This window comes from Pantherophis guttatus, chromosome 4, assembly GCF_059756535.1.
Source record: "Pantherophis guttatus breed Tessera chromosome 4, ASM5975653v1, whole genome shotgun sequence".
In the NCBI taxonomy this organism is placed as follows: Eukaryota; Metazoa; Chordata; class Lepidosauria; order Squamata; family Colubridae; genus Pantherophis; species Pantherophis guttatus.
The window spans coordinates 134,182,346-134,207,255 of NC_142066.1; the positions used below are offsets into that span (position 1 = coordinate 134,182,346).

Here is a 24,910-nt window from a genome sequence, read left to right on the forward strand (position 1 = left end):
AATCAAAATCTTACATTGGACACATAAAAAGAATATTTATATTAATTCATTATTTTTCTTTCAAAAGTTGCATTTGTACACCAGAAACATACGGACAATACTGCACATCAAAATTTGACGATTGTCAAGGCGGATCCTCTCTTCTTTGTGGGCATGGGGTTTGTGTGGATGGAAACAGAGAACAGCTCCATCAGGTAAGCAAGAGAAGCCTTGTTTCAAGAGTAGATACCTGCCAGGAATAAAGTAACAGTAATAGTACAGAGTTGGAAGGGACCTTGGAGGTCATCTAGTCCAACCCCCCTGCTCACGCAGGAGACCTATACTAGGGATTCAAACCGCCGACCTTTCTGATCTACAAGCTCAATGTCTTAGCCACTGAGCCACCTAGGGAGCTTTATTTCAAATAATTTATTTGGCATTTGTGCAGGATGTGAGGAGTTGTACTCAATTGCCCAGAAAGCTTTTTCCAAAACTTTGAGATATACAGCAGTGCAGTTGCTGTACAACCAATTTCCTGGATGTAAGTCTCATTTTTTTTCAATTGTCCTTTCAGTTCTACTGAAGATTCCATTATCTGTGGAAATTTAATCAGAATTAACCTTAGCTAGCCTGGGAATAATAAAATTTTATTTATATTTATTTGGTTAAACATTTAGCAGCAACACTTTCTTAGAATACTGCATCCTTCATCAACCTAAGAAAAAGTTGAAGTGGAAGAAGGAATCTTCAGTGAAGAAGGTCTCCATTGGCAGAAGGTATCTCTGCCTGGTTGTGGAGGACTTCTGCCTTCTCTCAGCATGAGAATGGATATATGTTACCACACTCCGCCTTATTTTGAAATTCCCCTGATTTTCTTAGTAGCATTTGGGGAAAGTTATGCAGACTGCTGGAGGAAAGAGGGGACAGGAAATTTTGCTTTCAGAAACTGTCTTCTATAGGCTACTATCCGGCTGTGAAAAGGATTCCCCACTTCTCACTATATTTTAGCAATGTTTTATATGAATATTTTCTTATCAATTCAACATTTCCCATGTTTTTAATTGCTACAAAATGAACAGCATTCATACTTTGTTTAAGAGGTATGTCTCCAAAATGCTTTGAGCTCTTTACTAGCAATATCTTACTTGTCCTTGTAATAACTATAGTTGCCATTTTGCAACAGGTGGTTTCAAAGAGTATCACTATACTATTTGCTGTGTAGTAGAATCTAGACTTTGTCTTCATGATTGTGCTTATGTTTAAATCAGGAACCCATTTGATAGCCTGGAAGTCTGTGAATGAGCAACTTTTATTTACCTGCTTCTTCAGATTATAATTACATAGTTTGCCAAAAATAAATCAGCTAATGTTCAGATTGATGTGTTTCTTTCTGCAGATTTGAGATGTATTTGTTGTTCTACCTCTATTTAGGTTCATTTCGTGATTACCAGTCATTTTCTACCTTTTTCAGAGAAAATTATGGGTTTTCTTTTTCTGACATGATAACAATATATTTCACTGCGAGTATGTATTAAGCTTTAATTGTTAGAGGAAGGAACAGAAAACCTGGGGAAATAAGATAAACTGAAATTGCATCAAGAATTTTGACATGTCAGATTCTAGAACAATGGCTTGGTAATAGTAACAGTGCAAATAAAAGTAACTCTTTTAGGAACATTCACAGTTATTTTGATGTTTACCTTATTTTAACCTGGCAGCCAAATTATACTTGCATCTGTGATGATGGCTGGATGTCGCCTCCAGGGAGCCTTGCTTGCAATGCTGACATCGATGAATGCAGCCTCCCGAATCCACCTTGTTCAGTGAATCCACCTGTACGGTGTATCAATATGCCAGGCTTTTATTTCTGTGATCCTTGTCCAGCAGGTGAGCAGTATTTCATAAATGTCCTTTCAGTTGTTTTCTCATGGGGCTTAGCATTGGCATTACAAGGAGGTTCATGGTGCTATCATCTTCTTTCTGAGATGCTGTTTTCAAACTTTATATTGCTTTGTTTGGGGCATTTTACTATTAAAAATAGTAGCTCTCTGTATGAGAATCAGAGTGGTCTTGTCTTTGAGGAGGAATAACTCCTGTTTGGCCATATTCAAACATAAGACTAACCTAGCATTTTTTTAAATGTGATTTGACAGCTGGGAGGGACATGGAGTATAGCTGCCAAGGTATTAATGAATCTGAAATAAGTAATGAAAGTTGTTCATCTTTCTCAATTGTTGACTTAACACATTGGAATATTTTTATTGTAGTCACTGTCCACCAGATAAACAAGTCTATATTAGTTAATTAGGTTCACCTTATATTAGTGTGTGTGTGTTTGTATGTATGTGTGTGTGTTTATATATCTATCCATCCTTCCTTTACAAATCTGGAACAAATGTATTTTCTAAAATTTCCTTGTTTGTGTCTCCATATATATAATCACCACACACATGACTGTATTTATATGATGCAAAAATAAACAGTCCACTGTGTTTCCATACTGATTATTAGAGGAATAATATTTTTTTTATTTCTGAATCTAGCTCTGAAAACATGGTATTATACCAGGGGTGAAATTTACTTGCCTTCACTACTGGTTTGGAAATGTGAGCGTGTGTGCTCGCTACGCTTGCACGTGCCTCATCCACACATGCACAGAGCCTTCTGCGCATGCACAGAGGGCAAAAACCAGGACATGACGACATCCAGGTGGGTGGGTGGAGCCTCCCACCGCCGATGCTACCAGTTCACCCAATAGAACCGGCTGAATTTCACCACGGTGTTATACCTCTTTTGTTTGGCCTGCTTGATTATCTGAATAGATTGTATCCATTCATCAACATGAAATTTTTTTATCCATGTAGTGAATTGTTAAATACAAAAATTATATCTAATAAATGGAAAGGGACAATACTTTTTGAATTTGTTGTCTTATATAAGCTATTGTTCCAGTTGGTACATGTAGCAAAAGCCTTGAACAGAAAGATTAGCTCATAAGATAAAGTGATTTTTCACAAGATGGTCAGTATCAGAAGTTGCAATTACTAGGCATTTGTGGAAGTCCAGATTTCAATAACAGAGAGAATGATTGGTTATCAAGGCTCACTAGCTTGTTACTGTTCTTTTATCCCTCACCAATTGAACATTCACTCAATCATTTTAGCTAGAAGAAGACTGTCAATCAATAGTACTGTATGAAACAAGGGAAGTAGCTGGCATTGCCTCTTTTTTCTTAAGACCTAAATGGGGAAAAAGTCGACCATTGAAGAAAGGAAAAAGGGTTGTTGAAGGCATCTTGTTCAACAGATGTTGGCCAACTCTCTGCCTCTATACTTAACAATCACAATGGTGTAAGAATAATACAGACAAACTCAGTTCAGAGAAAGGGCAAATTTCATATATCTTATAAAAAGAGAATGAAGAACCAAGAATGCTTAGCTTTGAGAAGAGAAAGTTGAAGGAGAGTTAGGGCTCTTCAAATACCTTGGACGAAGTTACAGAGAAGAAATCCAAAGCTTATTCTTGCATCATTTGATCACTTGCATCATTCAAGACAGAAAATAATGGATTTTACAGGTTAAAAGAAAGTAGATCTTGACTGACTTTTTAAATAATAAATAAATTAATTAATATTTTGTATGGAGGTGCAAATTACATTCCTTTTTAAAGAATTTCCTTCCATAACGGCTGAAGGGGTACATATTACTATATTTTAATCCATAGTTGAAGGTTACCAAATTATTTGCATGATCTATTTATGGAACAGTTCATCAAGCGATGTTCATTATGGATATCACCATACTGTTCCTTTTTAATGCATTTTGTGTTAGTATAGTAACTGGTATTTTGGCAGAAACACAAGGATGTATTGAATCAATGAAATGAAGTGCAGTATTTAATATAATCAAGTCATAAGATTTGATTCTGCTGACCACATTTCCTCCTGATTTATATACTGCTGCAAATTAATTTAAATGGCTTGTACTGATGTCAGGAGGATCTGAGCCTCTTCCTAGAATGTAGAAATCTGTGAAACAGTTTGCCTTTGGCGAAGAGTTCACTCAACACTGTTGTCTAAGAGCAGTATTTATTTTTACTTCACCATCACATGCCATCACTGCTCGATAAAGTTACTGTTTTCTTTAAATCAGGTTATGAAGGTGATGGAAAAGTATGCACGCTGGTTAACATATGCTCAGTCGACAATGGGGGTTGCCATCCACTAGCTGTATGTAACAGCATATCAGGTAATATTGAAAACAACAACACAAGGTTTGTATGAAGGCTATATCTAGCCAACAAAATTTTCCCTTTCCTTATCTAAAATAGTGTTTCTCAACTTGATGAATTTGAAGATGTGTAGACTTCCAATTCCCCAAATTTCCCCCAATATTTTGGCTGGGAAATTTGGGAGTGGAACCCACATACCTAAAGATGATTGAGGTTGAGAAAAACTAATCTTCAAGACAAGATGGTACCCATTTTCCATTCTGTATACCAAAGCTGGCAGTTAAATCTTAACTTCCAGAGTACTGAACTGGTTCATCTGACAAAGCTTATTTAGAGTGCACAGGACAGGCCACATAACTGGCACAACAGTATCCTTCAGGTGTGCCCTGAGACAAATGAAAAGAGGGCCAATCCTCAGAGCTGATCTTGGAGAAGCTCTCAATGAAAAAGGAAGATTATGAAATTGAACTAGAATCCTGAGAATCCTGCTTCATTCAGCCAAAAGGCATATTAGTGATTTGTTACCTTCTGTCTAAGTTGCTATGAAGGCTTGGGAAGGTAAAACAGGAAGAAAGAAAACCATACTTATCCTTTAAGCTCCTTGTGCAGTAGACAGGACTTAAAAGTGGCATATAAAATGAAAATCAAAAAAGATATTGCTCAAAACTTGAAAGTGAAAAGTGCTGGGGGGGTGTTATTGTGTGTGTGTGTGTATAAATTTAATTTTAATCTCTTATTGTGGTGTTTCTCAATCTTGTCAACATTAAAATGTGTGGACTTTGAATTCTAGTAGTTCAGGGGTGTCAAACTCGATTTGAGGGCCACATCATGGTTGTGCTTGACCTCAGGGGGCCAGGGTGGGTGTGGCCAGAGTGGGCGTGGCCAGCATGACATCATTTGTATCAGGGAGGCTGTGGTGGCCAGAGCGCTCTGCCAGTGAAAACAGGCTCCCGAGCTCTGTTTTTGGCTGCAATAGCCTCCTACAACTCTCTGCCAGCGAAAATGGAGCCCAGGAGGGCTGCGTTCGGTCCTCACAAGCTCTGTTTTCACTGGTGGAGGCACCATGGGCCGGGCCTTTGCTATTTCCAGGGTGGCCTCATGGGCCAGATCTAAACACCCCCGCAGGCCGGATCCATCCCTCGGGCCTTGAGTTTGACACCCCTGTAGTAGTTGAAGTTCACACATAAAGTTGCCAAAGTTGAGAAACTCTGCCTTAATGGAACCTCTACTTTCCAATTGTGCTGGACCAATAACTCCAAGAAATGTAGACCCTAAACATCTGGGATTGGGGCATCCACTTTGTAATCTTTTAGCTTCAATACAGAAGGAAGAGGATTGTCTTCCAAAATATATAGAGATTCCAATGGAACTTTACACTCTTCATCTGATTTATACGACAAAGAAGCTTTGTACTCAGGGCTAGCCACAAACATTGTGCTATATGAAGAGGTACGACGTGTTGGTGTCTCATCCCACTCAAAATTTATGGAACACAACTCAAATTTCTTTGAGAGAGACTCCAAATTTCAATAATACCTCCATTTGTCTTCTTTATAAAAAAAAAATACAGTAACAATATTGTTCAGTATCTGACATGTAACGTGGTGGCACAATGGTTAGAATGCAGTATTGCAGGCTAATTCTGCCCACAGTCAGGAGTTTGATCCTGACTGGCTGAAGATTGACTCAGACTTCCATCCTTCCAAGGTTGGTAAAATTAGGACCCAGATTGTTGTAGGCAATATGCTGACTCTGTAAATTGCTGAGAGGGTGCTGTAAAGCACTATGAAGTGGCATATAAGTCTAAATGCTATTGCTATTGTTTTCATAATGCTTCACATTAGCTAATGTGCCTACTGACTCTGGTTGGTCAGACATGTTCCTCTTTGGCATTTCCTATTACTTTCTTCTCTGTTCACAGCTCTGGTCTCTTCATTTTCTGGCATGGATGCTAGTAAAACATTTGGGTACTCTCAGATAATGAAAAATTGTGGTGTTATTATAATAGCAGAAAATAAGGATGCCCAAAGCAAATTCAGATGATTGTTTTGCCTTCCTTCTTTTTTTATTTCTAGGCTCTATACCTAATTGTGCTTGCCCAGATGGATACACTGGAAATGGTTATGGTTCAGATGGATGTTTTGCCCTGAGCATCATATGCCAAACACACAATCCTTGTGTAAATGGACAATGTCTTGTATGTGTCTTTAAAAGTGAATTTATGAACATGAAGTATTAAATCTTCAGTGCTCTTGTTAAACTTTGATTATATAGACTTATATTTTCTCAGACCACATCTATCTTATCAATAGATATCCAAAATATTATTGATCAATGTATTACTGTTATTGTTATATGAATTATACTCAGTGGTGGGCAACCAATTTAATAACCAGTTCTGTGAGCACAGGCTTTGTGCACACACGCCTAACACACTTGCACACAGCGTTCAAAATACAGCAATTTGAAGCTAAACTGCTTACCTTCTAAAGCAGCCCCAGTAAGCAGAACAGCGGAGGCACGGAAATTAGCTGTGCCAAGTGAATCAGCTGAGCCAGAAAGAAATATAGGACAGGATAAGACAGGTGCGGGTGGGTTCGCCCAAACAGGCTGAATCTCACCCCTGATTATACTACATCATTATTATGCTAATGATATATTACAATGTATTATTGTATTAACTATGCTATTCTATAGTATTTTCATTCTCAATTATATGTTGTCTGGATTCAGATACTGCATTAAGGAGTAAGACAAACTCAATTGTTTAGACAAGCAAAATTATTAAGGCTTGGTGTCTGCCAACAAACCTAAAGAAATGACAGAGCGCACCCACCCAACTGTAAGTCAGGAAAAAGCCAGGATTCTGGATTTAAACACAAACCATGGTTAAATAACTCACAATACAGAAAGCACACACATACACCGAGTAAGAAACAAAGGTCTAAACTTTAATGTTTTGCTAGCCTTCCTCAGACTGCCACCAAATGTACAAAAATAATTCCTTAAAATTTGCAAAATACCTATATGCAAGATTGGCTGGTTCCTAAGATGTCTGAAGATTCATGACTGAGCATGTGAGCATGTATAGGCTGAATTTAGATCACAATACCTCAACATGTATAGAATTACTTTTGAAATTGGGTTCTTCTGGGAAATGATGCATGCTTACAGCACTACATTTCTTTTTTATTTGGGTTAATATTTACAGGATACAGTCTCTGGCTATAACTGTGAGTGTGATCCTGGTTGGATTGGTATCAACTGTTCAGAAAACTTTGGTGAGTGTTCCAGAAATCCATGTTACTGTGGAGGAAGCTGCATTACTGGAGTGAATGGTTACTCTTGTGAATGTAAGATAGTTGGACTGGACTGCAGTGTCAAATATCCAGCAAATTAAATGAATAATTCATTGCAATGCAATATAATGCCGATAGCAGGATGTAGAAGTCTTGTTTGTTGACGAGAAAGTTGTTGGTTCAATGAACCATTCCAAGGCTGGTATTCCCTACATAAGTGTTTCTTAATCTTGGCATCTTTAAGATGTGTGGACTTCAATTGAACTGTGTGGGGAATTCTGGGAGTTCAAATCCACACATCTTTTTGCCAAAATTGAGAAACACTGCTTTAGATAATCGACCTCTTGTTAATGTGACTCATCACAGAAAAATTTAGGAAGAAAGATAATCTGAACAAAAAGCCTCAGTATATAGGTTGAATAGCTATAATAACTGAGAATGGCACCAAGGTTTTCATGAAAGGAATTGCTGCAACTAACCCTGCTTCACATTCTGTGAGACCTATAACTCATATATCTCAAGCCATAACGGAAAAGGAATTTTGAGATTTGTATTTCCAGAAAAGTTGTGAATAGGTTTGCATAGGCTAACTCTTCATTTTTTTTCCTCAGTTGCAGATTGTGGAGGATCCCTTGCTGGCTCCTCAGGATCATTCAGTTACCCCAACAATTCAGGATATGTGCAATATAATCAACAGGTCAATTGTAATTGGGTTGTCAGGACCTTTTATAATAAGGTAAAGAGTGTAAAACCGGGAAACAATAGGACAACAACAAAATTGGGGGAAAGATTTTATATATAATTATTATGTACAACAATATACTTTTGTTATAGATTCACAAACTTTCTATTAATTTTTTTTTGCTGAGTGTAAGTTCACATCCAAAAGTGAAGTGGAGCCTGAATGGCGTAGGAAGCTAATGCCTCCTAAGGCAGCATTTAACATCCAGCTGCCTGCAATTACTGCGAGTTCAATTCTCACCAGGCTCAAGGTTGACTCAGCCTTCCATCCTTTCTAAGGTGGGTAAATTGAGGACCTAGTTTGTGGGGGCAATAAGCTGACTTTGTATAAATATACAAAAGTATGAAGGCTATTGCTTAACGCATTGTAAGCCGCCCTGAAGGGCAGCATATAAATCAAATTAAAAAAAAAAAAAGTGAGACCAGTATATCAGGGCAACCTGGTCTACCCAATTATGGAACAGAGCATGCTGCTTCCGTTTTCCATTCACATCTATACCAGCCAAAAAAATTCATTTGGTGACTTGGGCAAGTTGTATAATAAAGCCTACCTACCAAACAGACATCATGTACTGAGTGTAGCATCAATATTGCAAGCTTACCTTAATGGAAAAGTTGACTCTTGCCATGAAAAATCATACTAATATCCCTGCTCATAGAATAACTGTTCAGTAATAATGATACACTGAAATCTCAGTTTAACCTCCAACCCCAAAGAGTTTGTAATGCAATAAACCAAATTTCTGTCCAGATATCTCTCAAGACTTTTGTTTTATCAGCAGTACAGTAAACTAAAGAAGGCAATGATAATAATAATCAGTTTCTTGTTTGCAATGATTTATACTACTTGCATGACTTTTTGAAATCATTATGCAAATTAATTAACTGCAATGGTATAGAAGAGAGTTAAAACTACAGTAAATTGGGTTTGTTTAATCTTGAGTATTTACAAATCACAACATGGCTTCCTAACATATATATATACTATTTTATACCAAAATCAACATATTCATGAAACTACTTTCTAAATTGTTGTAAGACTGCCTTTCCCCACCTTGCGTTCTTCCAACATGGATTTTAGATTCTGTGATGGCTGAGAAATCTGGTAGTTGAAATCAAATACATCTAAAAGATATTGAATTAGAAATAACGTCTATATGTATTGAAATAAGATAATATCCATGAGGACATTAATTTGTTATACTAATGTTGCTTACATATATAATTTCTGAATTGGCTATAAAAGATTATTATGAACAGACAGGGGATAAGGAATATGAATGCAGATCTCCCAAGGCTAATAGTGCAACAATTAAACCACACAATAATAAAATGTTATCAGGTGACTGAAATAATTAGTAGTGTCTGGGATTAAATTGTTCTGCTTTTGGGTCTGTGGTAATGGTCTATATCTTCCCTTGACCAGTAAAGTTACCTTAACTTCAATATCAAGAAATTGTAGAGCACGAGAGACAGTTATAGATAGCAGACAGGTGTAGTTTAATTGTACGAATGGTATCTAATCATCCTGCAGAATTGACTCTGTCTTGGGAAATGAAAAAACAACAACAATGAAATCATTCTCTATTCTTTCCTTCTAGGTTCTACACATCACTTTCCCATTCTTCCAGCTGGGAGGGAGTAGCGACTGTAGATTTGATTATCTCCAGATTCATGATGGGGATTCAACATCTGCAAATATGCTGGGGAAATATTGTGGACCACATCAACCACAGCAGCTTTTTAGCAGTCACAATTCTTTGTATTTTTCATTTCATTCTGAACACATGATTAGTGGGAAGGGGTTTACAGTTCACTGGGAGTCTCAAGAGCCTGGTAAGATCATATTTTTGTAAGGAGCATTATTTTGTTTCTTAAAAGTCAAGGATTTAAACTCTGGCTGGATACATATTCAGGTTGTACCCTAAGCCAGAAACTGCAATTTCTATTGATTGAATGCATGCTAGAAGCTAACCCCCAACTAATGGTAGTTGGAGAAAACTCTACTTGTGAGTTTCAATAGGATTAAAACCTATTATGGCTCCTGAATTCGCACTTCTGGCGAGGGAAGAAGGAATGCCATCCTAGACAAGTTATGTACTCCAATCTTAAGACATGGTTTTAGAGCCTCAGTAGTTTTATACAGCATGCTAAGCCACAAAGAAATGAACCATTACAGTCTGGCAAAAATAATAAATCCATTCAATGCAGTTCTAGAAGAATAGAATTAAAATCTGAAGAACACAAGTTTTGAGTAATTATGGAATCCTAATATAATTTTATAGAAAAACATTTTTAAATATAAGCTAGACTCTAAATGTAATGATTTCCCTGTTGTTCGGTTCTTTATAACTCCGAGTTTGTCTTTCTTCTTGCAGATATTGCAATATCAGACTAGATAACATCCTCAGTAACATGGGTGGAATGGGAGCTATTTGTATATGGTAGCTTGATTGAGATATGGTTTACTCAGAATTCCAAGCACAAAATACAGCTTGAATCACACATTCCTAGTTACTATTCAGGAAGGATTTTGAGAAAAATATTTATACTATTTGGGTCCAGGCTATTTGAGGGACAGCCTCTTCCCACTGGGATTCCTTTGCCCCATGCTTGCTGCAGGCTCCGTCAGCTCAATTGTTATGGCTGGGGGTTCAGGAGAAGGATCTTCTCTGCTGTTGCACCTGTCCTGTGGAACCTCTTGCCCCCTCCTCGGGTGAGGTCAGCTCCTCCCTCCTGAACGTCCAGAACAGCTAGATAGTTTGGTGTTTCCAATAGGGCAGCATCACAGTGGAGGTGATTGTTCTCCAACATGATGGCCTCTCCAGATATGTTAGATTATAACTTCCTGGTTTTGGTCACCTAGAAACTATATATTCTGTCATCTTTCCTTCCCTTCATCCAAGTGATGAAGACAAAGTAGAAATGCTCTTCAAGGCATTTTTTCCTTTCCTCTCAATTAAAATTCAGAAAGAATAGTTTGTACTTCAAGCAGCTAACAAAACAAGATGACCTGTGCCCTTATTAAATATGACTACCAGCGATGATAATCACAATCATAGCCTTAATGAATGGAATGGAATGGAGCTTCCAGAATTTATGACCTGCAATGAAAATATTAAAAAGGGAAGTAATTAACTTAGTTAATTTTTTTCCTTTACACCTCCTTTCTCTTTAGAATGCGGTGGAGAACTGACCAGTACATATGGGATAATTAATTCACCCGGCTATCCTGGCAACTACCCTCCCAATAAGGATTGTTATTGGAACATTTCAACTAATCCTGGTCTTCTTATTACATTTGCTTTTGGCTTATTGAGTCTTGAACATCATGAACATCATGATAGCTGTACTCAAGATTATCTTGAGGTAAAAATAATTTTAAAAATAAATGGATAGCAACAGCACAATTTTTTTAAAAAAATTCCATGACTTAAATAAGCTAAATAGAAAAATTTGTATATTATAGGAAGGGTTCACCATAGCATTTAATCTTGGTTGCCATGTTCTAGCAAGTAAGTCATCCAGTAACATGTTAAGAAAATATTAAACAAAAGTTACAAATCATATTATCAGCTTCAGCATTGAAAACCTTGTGTCATATATGAACCTAGCCACTGATTTTCCAGATTATTGTATTGCACAGTCTACAAAATATTCTATAATTTTAGAAAGTAATATATCAATAGACTTAAATGTAAATCTGTATTTTTTCATGATATTTATATTAAAATACTCCAGAAGATAGGCTTAAGACACAGAAGGATCTTGACAGACTTGAACACTGGGCGCTATCTAACAAAATGAAATTCAATGGTGAAAAAAGTAAGGTTCTACATTTAGGCAAGAAAAACAAAATGCACAAGTACAGTATATATGGTACCTTGCTCAATAGTAGTAATTGTGAGACGGATCTTGGAGTCCTAGTGGACAACCATTTAAATATGAGCCAGCAGTTTGCAGCAGCTGCCAAAAAAGCCAACACAGTTCTAGGCTGCATAAACAGATCCTGTGAAGTGTTAATACCACTTTATAATGACTTGGTAAGGCCACACTTGGAATACTGCATTCAGTTTTGGTCACCATAATGTAAAAAAGATGTGGAGATTCTAGAAAGAGGGCAGAGAAGAGCAACAAAGATGATTAGGGGACTGAAGGCTAAAACATATGAAGAACAATTGCAGGAACTTGGTATGTCTAGTTTAATGAAAAGAAGGACTAGGGGAGACATGAGAGCAGTTTTCCAATATCTCAGGGGTTGTCACAAAGAAGAGGGAGTCAAACTATTCTTCAAAGCACCTGAGGATAGAACAAGAAGCAATGGGTGAAAACTAATCAAGGAGAGAAGCAACTGAGAACTGAGGAGAAATTTCCTGACAGTTAGAACAATTAATCAGTGGAACAACTTGTCTGCAGAAGTTGTGAATGCTCCAACACTGCAAGTTTTTAAGAAGATGTTGGCTAACCATTTGTCTGAAGTGGTGTAGGGTTTCCTGCCTAAGCAGAGGGTTGGATTAGAAGACTTCCAAGGTCCCTTCCAACTCTGTTATTCTATTCTATTCTAAAATGTTTTCAGAGGTGAGAAATCTAATATGTCATGATCCCATTTTTCTATTAAGCTACCAAAACAAAACCACAAGAATTATTCTTAGTTAAGATTAGATAAATAAATCTATCCATATTGCAAACAATGAGAACACACTGAAGTTGTTCCAAGTACATCATCAAAAATATGTCAAATGAAACCTGTTTTATAGAACATGCACAACAATTCATTCTAATCTTGAATCATTTTGAACCCCAAGCATGAATCAAAAGAATCATGTGAAGGATGAGAACATTTCAGAAAACATTTAAATGTTAAGTGCTTATCTCCATTTCCAAGAAAATAAGTATTTCTCAAACACTTCTTGAATCATATGCAGCATTGACCACATAAAGAAAACAAACCTCTTGTATTTAACCAGGTGCATCTTCAGAAGGGTTAATAATGTAAACTACCTTTTAAACAGCCAAACATCCACTGTTATTTTTAATGTTGGTATCATGCAACTCTTAAGGATTGCTCAATTTAATAAATATGATTAGCTTTTTAGCTAGGATTATTGTCAGTGGAAGCCAGAGAAATCTGAAGTCCAAATCCTCAGCTCTAGAGTTTGAAGGTGATGGTCTTCTGTCTGAATATGATGGGAAAGAGTAGGAAGAAATATCTTTAGTTCATGAACACCCCCAGGAAGAAGGGTTGGAATCATAATTCATGGGGAGTTTAGGATGGATTTACGTGCACAATCTCTACTCAATTATTTTTGGGGGAGGCAGAAGGATGTGGATAAAGGTATAGCTACAGGTATATTCTGCTCTTTCAAAAAAAATTCAAGGCAGCAAACATAACCAATACAACTTTCTCCTGTTTTCCCCCACAATATGTGGGGCTGAACCCAAAGTCTAAGTCCAGTCATCTTGAATTCCTATCTATTCTTAACTCCCATGCATTTTTCTTAATAGTCACTTGGCAAGATTCTTGTAGAGAATTAATGCTTGCAATAAATCTTTATACTTATTTGAACTGCCTGAATCTCCTGATTTCCTGGGCCCTTGACATTCTGGTTTCTAGTCTGGTGTGTTAACCACTAGATCAAGTGGCTCTTCTTATTATTTTGCTTGCAGACAATGATACAAACATTAGCTCAGTTGAATAGCATCAGACAGAACAATAAGTATCTGGGTTGTTGAAATTAATTTATTATGGACAGTATGAAATATTGTAGAAAAAACAATTATTAGAGAAAATAGAAATAATAGAGAAAATAAATATGCTTTTGATGTTAGATACAGATGGTACATCTACATTTGACAAAGTATAACAAATACACGATGGCATGTTTTTGTTTAGATTCGAGATGGCCTTCTCTCACAAGATCCCCTCCTTGGGAAATATTGCAGTACTGGGTTACCACCTCCCCTTCAAACCACTGGTCCATACGCTTGGGTACATTTTCATTCCAATGGTTATGATAGTGATAGAGGATTCCTTATCACATACATAACATCACCTGGTAAGTGTATTTGTCCCTATCAGCCATCTTCTGGTGCCTTTCAGACATGTTATCAATGGAAACCCTAAATTTAAAATTCTCATCCTGCATAACTAGATATTAGCAGGCTGAAACAAGACTATATCCTGTACTGGAGCAAAGCATATTCAGATACTTCTTATTCACAGACTGTAATTGGGATCAGCAACTCCACTGTTAGCAACGTGGTTGTTAAGTGAAACATTACATTTCAGGCTGCTGTTATTAAGGATGACATTATTTGATTGCAACTTGTGACTTCTTGCTGGTTTCCCTATTGACTTTGCCTATCAGAAGTTGGCTATGAAAATCATATATGGCGAGCATGTGACTGTGCAATGCTGTGACCTTTGTAAATGCATGCCAATTGCCAAATGCGATCACATAATTGTGGAGTTGCTGGGATGGTCATAAGTTTGAAGACTGGTTATAAATCTTTTTCAGTTCCATTGTGAGTATCTTTTTGAATTGTTCTTCTTCATGTAGTGGATCCCAACTGTGGAGGAAACTATACCAATAGCAGTGGGATCATCATGTCTCCCTACTGGCCCAATTCTTATCTGAACAACAGACAATGTGTTTATATCATCCGACAGCCAGCAAATGAAAAAATCTACTTGAATTTCACACACCTAGAGCTGGAAAGACATCCTAACTGCTCTCGGAACTATATTGAGGTAATTATTAGTTCCTATTTTTTAAAAAAATGGTGAAGGACAAATTAAATGAATCTAAATCTGGGATTAGTTTCTTTTTATTTTTTTCAGAAATAAAAGAAAGGGGGTTTAGGAGCAATTAGCCTGCCCCAAGTGTCTACAAGAGATTATTTCCATTTCATTGTGTTCTTAATATCAACCAGCTTCCAGAGAAAATGCCATCAGGGGAAAAGTTTAAAGCAGAAAAACAATCCGTTTTAGCCTAAGAGGAGTGGCTAGATGATGTGGCTGATGATGTCATGGTATCACCAGAAAGTATTGGGTTGATATTTTTGGCCAATATATTTCAGGATTTGGAAACTGCTCAATTTAGGTTGCTTGAAGGAGTGAAATTGATGTCTTAAAATTCTCTCTGTCATCTTTTAAGTTATTTGAACAGCCCAAACACTCCAAAAAAACAGAAATATTGTTATTCATTCTGAGGAGCTACTATAAACCTGTTGTGATTCAGTGGAAAAGTTTCTAGATATTACTGAAGAGGTTTACAGCTATGAGAGAGCAGGAAAAGTAAGACAATCTATTTATTAAAAATATATTATAGGAACATATATACAAAGATATACAAGAGTTTATCAATTTCATTAGGGTTCAACATCTACAGGGGACAAGAGATAGGTGAAATTAATCAGAATAAAACAAAAGTTCATGAACAACAAAGATTATCTGTTCTACTTACTCTTTATTTCCCAGCTATGATAGTACTCATCTTTATGATATGTCAAATTAAATATCAAGATAAGCTTTGTTGGCTGCCTTACTTTGCCAGGACCATATCTTACAAAATGTTTTATTCCGTTCTGAGTTGTATACATGAATTCCATAAGGAATCAATCCCAATTTGTAGTGACAGACATTACTTGGAACATGAGTGCATGACTATTTTCCCCTTGGGTTCCTCAAAAGATCCTGGGGTCAGACATTTAGAGAAAAGTGCTTAAATTTTATTGAAACTACTACAAGTCTAGATTTGGTTCAGGTTATTTGCACCCCAATGCTTCAACCCATTTGGGGATTGGTTGGCCCTTGATTGATGTCATGACAACTGTTTCTGTGATTAGATTTGATTTAGTTCAAGTTCTACTTCAGATTATTTGAAAAGTGGTAAATGCTGCTCTTTCTTTTGAAATGTTCTGATTCTGCAGAACTTGAGAACATCTGTTTCTCCAAAGAGCTCTTGCCTACTTCCTGGTTCAGCTCATATGTTATTCATTGTTTTCTCCCTGAATATTTCAGTGGTTTTACTTGCACTTGGCAAAACACCATACAAATGTACACAAATACAGGACACAAAGTTCTAATAATATATTTTATTTCTTTTATATACTGTATGGTGTTGGGGTAAGGGGATTTTGTCACTCCACAACTCTCCCTGGCTCTGAAGGTGGGTCACAGATTGGGTGATCTTTTTTGTACTTTTTTCTTTGTAGTCTGTGTATTTTGAGTCAACAAATTGGTTCCATATGGCTTTTTGATTTGAAGCACTAATGAGAAGGAAATGTCATTGGTTATCTTTATTTAAACTTGTCTTGTGAGAAATGTTGTAAAAGATTTATGTGAGCTAATATAAACAGAGGAAATATCTAAAATGTATAGATTTATTTCTTCTTTCTTTCTGTCATAAGCAGAATTAATTTCCAAAATCACACAGAAATCTGATATAAAATGAAAACAGGAACATTTATTTATTTAGATTCATAATTTCCTTCTCTAGTTGTTGGAAAAAGCATAGTAACATGCCCTAAGCCAGATGGAACAAAGCAAAAAACCATTTTAATTAGGAACAATAGGTTTAATTTAGCAAGGCATTTCCTTTGTCTTTTGGGAATTAATTCCAGATATTATAGGTTTGCCTGGTTGAATCTGTGTCTCTTCTGCAGATCCCTTTCACCCCTTCTGAACCTCTGCACATCCACCCAGCTGACGACTATAAGTAGGGAAAGCTACACAAACACTTAGTAACTCAATATTTTTGCTATTTGGAAGCATAGTCTTGGATGGAGAGAATGGGAAATTGCCTCCTTTCTTGCAATGATCCTGAAAGACTATCTGCCAGATCATTGGGTTTTCAAATGTGATGACTCTAGGATACCTCTGAGAAGAATTGCCAAGGCCACACATCTTGAAAAGTCATAAATTTCTCATGGGCCCTCAGAAAAATAGTGCAATTTTGCTCTCTCAGAAATATTAGAGTATCTGGGATCAAATATGGAACTAGCTATTTTAGCATGAGTGGGAAATGTTTTGACCTTTGAAACAATAACAGTGCCTGGGATTTCTAGCCATTACACTCTAAAACTCCAGATAATATATTTATCTGTACTCTAATATAAACCCATATCGGAGAATAACCATTGGAAAGCACTGATAATTTGTTAGCAATAACAACAGTGGGTGCATTACAGGTAGTTCTGGACTTACAACAGTTCATTTAGTGACCATTCAAAGTTGCAATGGCACTTTAAAAAAGTGACTTATGACCATTTTTCACACTTACATCCCCATGATCACGTGATTTACATTTGGTTGCTTGACAACTGACTCACATTTATGACGGTTGCAGTGTCCTAGGATCATGCGACCCCCTTTTGAACCTTCTGACAATGTCAATGGAGAAGCCAGATTCATTTAACAACCGTGTTACTAATTTAACAATTATAGGAGTTCGTTTAACAAACATGGCAAGAAAAGTGGTAAAATGGGGCAAAATTCACTTTAAAAATGTCTGACTTAACAACATAAATTCTGGGTTCAGTTTTGGTCAAGTTGAGAACTACCCATACTTTTTATTAAATACACATCCAACCTCATCAGAGTTCCCCCAAAAACGCAAATTATTGATCAGATGATATATTCTTTGTACATGTTTCTGGATGTGGTACTTATCAGTTGTGCTAAGTTGTTCTATTGCCAATGCTTTTGTCATGAATGCAAATGATGTAACTGTTCCAGAAAGTGGGGATAAATAACATAAATTGCAGTTCAGTGAAATAAGGGAACCAGACAGGAGTGTCTGCTGCAGATTTAAAAAAAGTCAGGATTGTGCAATTAATTTTATGTACATCCTAGGGTTTTGATCATATGGTTGTGGCCACCATTTTGTTTTGTTTTTTTTACTTCCTATCTCCTTGCAGATATTCCTGCAGATGTTCAGGAATGTGATAATCCATTCTTTTAATTGATAACATATGGTACTATTCTAAAAGTTTTGAATTTAAAGTAGCATCATCTCATATAATAGTGTATTTCCTGTAGAAATGAGTTGGAGACTTTAAAGTGAGTTTAAAATGGCATCTGTATATTTACTGTTCTCAAGCTGTTTATATTGCCTTCTCCCCAGAAAGCAGATATTCAAGAAATTGTATACAGTAAAGCTTTGTTAATTTTGTTGTTATTTCCACTATGTTTTCCTCAAACAAGTAAAGTGCAAATGGAGTGTAAAAATTTTTGAAAGAAGAAAAAGTTTTGAAAGTCAGCATGGAAAATATGGAGCAATGGCAAACTAAGCATTCCAATAATTTTCATGTTTTTGGCATGTTCTGGTATTTCCTTACTACCTTTATTATTACTTCTATTATTATTACTTCTAATATTTCATTGAGACAACTGTCTGGCATATATATGAAATTGATGAGATAATTGAGATGATTAGGCTTTTTTATTATTATTATTTTTATGGATTAGATCCGAGATGGTGATACTGAGAGGGCTCCTTTGATCAACAAGTTCTGTGGAAATATGCTCCCTTCTGCAATAACTTCCAATCAAAGTAGCCTCTGGATCAAGTTCAAATCTGATATTTCAGTTAATACTTCTAACTTCAGGGCCAGTTATGAAGTTCGTAAGTGAAACAACCAATTTAAGGTAAGATAGCAACTTTCATAAAGTTCTAGGGCAGTGATGGCAAACCTTTTAGACACTGAGTGCCCAAACTGCGCATGCGCATGTCCAAACTGAAAGGTGTGTGTGTGTGTGTGTGTGTGTAAACATGCACTTGTGCAGACATGCATAAACATGCACATGCATGTACATGCACATGTGTGGACATGCATGCATGTGCAGCAGAGACCTGAAAACCAGCTGGCCTGCGGAAGGCAGGGCATCTCATCACCAGTAGCGCGGCACAAAGTAAGTTTTTTTTCTTTCGTGAACTTCTGTTTTGTCATTTGCAGGGAAACAGAAGCTCATGAAAGAAACGTCATGGAGATTTGACCTGGGGCAACAGCGCAAGGGCTCTGCGTGCCACCTCTGCGCAAGGGCTCTGCGTGCCACCTCTGGCATGCATGCCGTAGGCTTGACATCATGGTTCTAGGGTATCTAGTAACTTCATGGTCAAACTATGTTGTAAATTCTGTAGACTATTTTAAATGGACCAAAAATGGGGATCTTAATGATCTTGGAAAAGGTGACATAATTTTCTTTCAATCTCACCCATTGCTGTCCTGAAGCAGTTTAGCCTTATAATAGATTGTTTTACTGTTCAGGATAGCAGGTATTTTAGAAGACAGTAATCCTGCCACATTTCAGTCAGATTTCTCTAAGGATCCGAGTGCAATACTTTTTTTCATGAATTCCACTCTCATCACTTTTACATAGGAGATAGCGGGGATAAGGAAAGGCTGCAATAGTGTCCTTCAAACAATTCAGCAGAAAATCTATAGATAAATTGTTCTGATTAAGTTCCAAATTCCCCCTTATAAATACAGCTGCTCTAACTTGGATATTGTTTAAAAAGTAAGCACTTTTTAAAAATCAGTCAGTCATTTCATAGACTAATCTAGCTCTATTTAATAATGCAATAGTTCTCTTATATTTAAATGTGGGATAGAAGGTAAGGGTTTATGCACTGTAGCTGGTCTTTGGTACTTGGAAGTAGTGGAAAGAGAGTGATTTAGAGCAGATTAAATTTATTTCATGAGGTGAATGAATTCATGCATAGGTGAAATATTGTAGTTCTATTATAAGCAAGAGAGGCAGAGGAGAAGAATCTGGAGCTTGCAGTTAGTAATTGCTTAATTTAAATAATAGTTCTAAATTTCAGAGATCCCCATCTTATTATCTAGCCCTCCTCAGTGTAAATATCAAATGATATAATGTCTGTAACAACCTCTCCAATAGCAAGATAACTCTTATCTTAATTAATTCACTGCTCGGAATCCCCACTGCAAACTGTGATTTTTGCTTTAAATTTTCATCGAATAGAGATAGCTTTTCAAAGTCTAAATTGTAATATTAAATGATACTAAAGAGCAATCTATAAATGTACTACTGTATGTCATGTCCATGTTAGTCAACATTCTTCAAATAATTTGTCAATATTCATTGCTAAACTAATTCTCCATTTCTCTTATATATTATTATATTAAATATATATTATATTATATTATATTATATTATATTATATTATATTATATTATATTATATTATATTATATTATATTATATTATATTATATTATATTATATTATATTATTATTAAATAGATCGACAGATGATGCTGTTAATATGACTCTGCACTACATCCTACAACATCTTGAATCTCCAAAGACCTACACAAGGATCCTCTTTATAGAGTTCAGCTCAGCGTTCAGTACCATCATTCCAGATATTCTAACTAAGCTAAACCAGCTAGCTGTACCTGACCACACTTGTAAATGGATCATAAGCCTCCTAACAGACAGCAAACAACAGGCAAAATCACATTAGGAGCCCGCAGCCCCCAGGGCTGTGTGCTCCACTTCTTTTCTCTCTATACACCAATGACTGTATCTCAAAAGATTCCTCTGTTAAAGTACTGAAGTTTGCAAATGGTACAACAGTGATTGGTCTCATTCGAGACAATGATGAATCTGCATACAGACAAGAGGTTCAACAACTAACCTTGTGGTGCAACTGAAACAATCTTGAACTAAACACACTCAAAACCATAGAAATGGTGGTAGATTTTAGGAGAATCCGTCCTATACTACCACCTCTTACAATACTAGACAACACAGTATTAACAGTAGAGACCTTCAAGTTTCTAGCTTCTATCATATCTCAAGACTTAAAATGGACACCTAACATCAAAAATATCATCATCAAAAAAAAAAAAAAGACCCTTGGTACTACAGTGGTTTAAAGCACCCTGTTATTAACACAGCTGCCTGCAATTTACTGCTGGTTCGAATCTCTCCAAGGCTCAAGGTTGACTCAGCCTTCCATCCTTTCTAAGGTAGGTTAAATGAGGACCCAGTTTGTGGGGGCAATAAGCTGACTTTGTATAAATATACAAAAGTATGAAGGCTATTGCTTAACGACGCACTGTAAGCCGCCCTGAGTCTCCGGAGAAGGGCGGCATATAAATCAAAAAAAAAAAAAAAAAAAAGCACAACAAAGAATGTTTTTTCTGCGCCAACTCAGAAAGCTCAAACTGCCCAAAGACCTGCTGATTTAGTTTTACAGAGGAATTATTGAGTCTGTCATCTGCACCTCTATAACTGTCTGGTTTGGCTCTACAATCAAACAAGACAGGCACAGACTTCAACGGATAATTAGAACTGCAGAAAAAACAATTCCTACCAACCTGCCTTCCATTGAGGATCTGTATACTGCACGAGTCAAAAAGGGCTGTGAAAATATCTACAAACCCCTCACATCCTGGATATAAATTGTTTCAACTTTTACTTTCAAAACGACACTATAGGGCACTGCACACCAGAACAACTAGACACAAGAACATTTTTTTTCCCGAATGCCACCACTCTGCTAAACAACTAATTCCCACAACACTGTCAGATTATTTACCAAGACTGTATTACTATTATTATTCTCATCCTTCCTATTACCTATCTCTTCCCACTTATGAATATAATCATGTTGCTTGTATTTAGAAGAATAGAATATAACTTTATTATGGCCATAGACCAGCAATAGACATCACTGTTCCATGTTGCTTGTATTTTGTGATTTATATTGTTCTGTTTGTTTCCTAGTATGATGTGATTGCTTATTAGTAACCTATGACTATCACTAAGTGTTGCATCTTATAATTCTTGGTGAATGTTTTTTTTCCTTGTTTTCCTTATATGTACACTGAGAGCATATGCACCAAAAACAAATTCCTTGTGTGTCCAATTACACTCGGCCAATAAAGAATTCTATTCTATTCTTGGCAGCTTGTGGGGGAATCTTTGTTTGGTGAAGGGGTCATCAGATCTCCCTACTTTACCAGACCATTGCCAAAGGGCCATATCTGTGAATGGATCATATCTGAATCTGAAGACAATATTGTGATTCTTAATTTCATTAATTTTTGTATCTATAATGTCAATTATACTTGCAATTCAGTTTATGTGGAGGTGATTTTTTTTTTAAAGGAAATTATTCTGAAAACCAAAAATTGCAAAGGCCATAGATACCACCGGCTATGTCCTTTCAAAAAATTACTCATATTTAATTTATGTACCATAAGAATCCAAAATCTCTAAAAGTTACTAATGAAATATAATATTTATCATGACAGAAAGGGAAAACATAAACTCTGTTTTAATGAAATTTAAAGTAATCAATTTTGTGTTTTGTCACTTTGATCCTTGATTCAAAGACCAAACGTAATGCTTGGCTTGGAAAATTGAAATATGTTGGGGGGGGGGTAATAATAATAATAACTTTTATTTGCGGTCACAGACCAAAATAAGGGGGTGGTAATCAAGGTTAGATTGATCCCATAATTCTAATGTATTTGCTTGAGCTGAAATTGGAGGGATTCATACTTTGAGAATACTTACTTAGGACTGAAAGACAATGCAGGTTTATACATTATTGTAAACTTTATTCAGTAGACAGTCTAATAAGCAATTACAAGAATTGTTTTTGATAACAATTAACTTTAGGCAATGGTGTCCTAGTTGATGAGGTAGAATTACTTAAATACTTAATAATAATAAAGCAAGAGTTTTGGGAATTTGCACTTCTCACAATAATAATATGTAGAATAAAACATCTATGTTGTTTTTACAAAGTAGAATACAGCTGTACTTTGCAGCTCTACATAGAGACAAAGGAACAGACAGGTTTCAGATAAGGCAGAGGAACATGGGATAAGACAGATAACCTCAGATGGATAATAGAGAAAGCAAGCAGAGATAAGGAGCAATAACACAATAAACCTTTGCTTTATTGATTCAGCAAGGCCTTTGCCAGTGTGATGCCAGAATGTGGAATATGTTAAAACTAATAATGTTCTAAGTGTGCCAGAATATAAGATTATTCTTCTGATGAATCTTTAATTCTGATGAAGCAGAATTGAAAGAAACAGAATACTTCAGAATAGAAATCAGGATTAAGGGGAAGAGAAGATGTGGGAGATGCGAGGCTGAGCCTTAGGGAGGGGTCAAATGTGTCCTAAGTCACGAGTCCCTATGCCCTGCGAGACATCTTATCTCTTGCTAATTTCCTTTGACCATTAATTGGTCAGATTCTTGTAGAGATCTTAAGCTTGTCTCTCAGTTAAAAATGGTGTGCTAAAGAAAGTAAGGTAAGATTCATTCACAACTTCTGGAGGCAAGTTGTTCCACTGATTGATTGTTCTAACTGTCAGGAAATTTCTCCTTAGTTCTAAGTTGCTTCTCTTCTTGATTAGTTTCCACCCATTGCTTCTTGTTCTGCCTTCAGGTGCTTTGAAGAATACTTTTGACTCCCTCTTCTTTGTGGCAATCCCTGAGATTTTGGAACACTGCTATCATGTCTCCCCTAGTCCTTCTTTTCATGTCTAGTTTATTTATCACAAAGTGTCAACATGGCAATTTAACCTGAATAATGAGGTTATGTGAGGAATTTCGATCACTCTTTCACAACTTAACTTCTCCTCAGTGGCACTGTATTTCTTTAACAGCACAACTCAGGAATGATGGGAGTGTAGTGCAGTAGCCTCTGGAGGACCATCACATCCTTCCTTCCTTCCTTCCTTCCTTCCTTCCTTCCTTCCTTCCTTCCTTCCTTCCTTCCTTCCTTCCTTCCTTCCTTCCTAGCTTCTCCTCTGATTTCACCTTTCCTTCCTTCCTTCCTTCCTTCCTTCCTTCCTTCCTTCCTTCCTTCCTTCGTTCCTTCCTTCTTTCCTTCCTTCCTTCCTCCCTCCCTCCCTCCCACCCTCCCTCCCTCCCTCCTCTGATTTCGCCTTTCTTCCTTTAATCCTTTATATTATGGTTCATTATTGTTAGTATTTATTAAATAATGCTGTGTAGCTTAGAAGCTCTCAGCAAAAATAACAGCAGCTGTTGTTTGTGGCTGAAGCTATCCGGGGCTGTTATTTACTTACACACAATTTTCAAAGTCTTAAAAATGTCTTTAAAAAGTGATAGAGAAATTGGACAAAAGTAATCTAAAACTGAATAGGAGACAATTTTCTTTCTCTATCCAAAGTCTTGACAGGAATGACTCCCTGTAATATATGTGTTTAGTTCTGTGGTATTTTCATGGGATTGAATTTTTTTCTTTTGCAGATTAGAAATGGCGGTAATGCAACCTCTCCTTCTTTGGAAAAATACTGTGGGAAAATACTATCCCACCTGTGGTTCATTCAAGAAATAACTCTCTTTATATAAAATTCAGAGCTTCATCTACTACAAAATTTGGCTTCATGGCTGAATACAAGCCTTTTGATATAGTAAATTCTAGTCGCTCACCAACTCTCCCTTTCCACTGAATTTGTTCCTCAATTATTAGGCAAAATGTAATACAGCATATAAATTAAATGTACCTGTATTTAATGCTGGGTGAGAGAATGTGAGGCTCTGCAGATTTCACATTCTTCACCTTTGACCATGGCATCAAGTCTTTTAATTCATCAACCACATGAGTCAACTTTATAAGACTATAAATTAATATGCATTAAT

The 24,910-nt window shown here is 36.5% G+C and overlaps 1 protein-coding gene across 1 annotated transcript in view; it reads left to right on the top strand.

Moving 5' to 3' along the window:
* CUBN (cubilin) overlaps nt 1–24,910 on the top strand; it is a 169,257-nt gene that overhangs the window by 12,487 nt on the left and 131,860 nt on the right. The window contains 16 exon segments of the mRNA XM_087893689.1: nt 68–194; nt 1,698–1,866; nt 4,131–4,226; nt 6,285–6,406; nt 7,421–7,562; nt 7,565–7,600; nt 8,120–8,244; nt 9,851–10,085; nt 11,428–11,618; nt 14,143–14,305; nt 14,810–15,000; nt 18,721–18,877; nt 21,271–21,282; nt 22,206–22,375; nt 24,518–24,568; nt 24,571–24,708. Coding sequence (XP_087749815.1) covers nt 68–194; nt 1,698–1,866; nt 4,131–4,226; nt 6,285–6,406; nt 7,421–7,562; nt 7,565–7,600; nt 8,120–8,244; nt 9,851–10,085; nt 11,428–11,618; nt 14,143–14,305; nt 14,810–15,000; nt 18,721–18,877; nt 21,271–21,282; nt 22,206–22,375; nt 24,518–24,568; nt 24,571–24,708 — 2,125 coding nt within the window.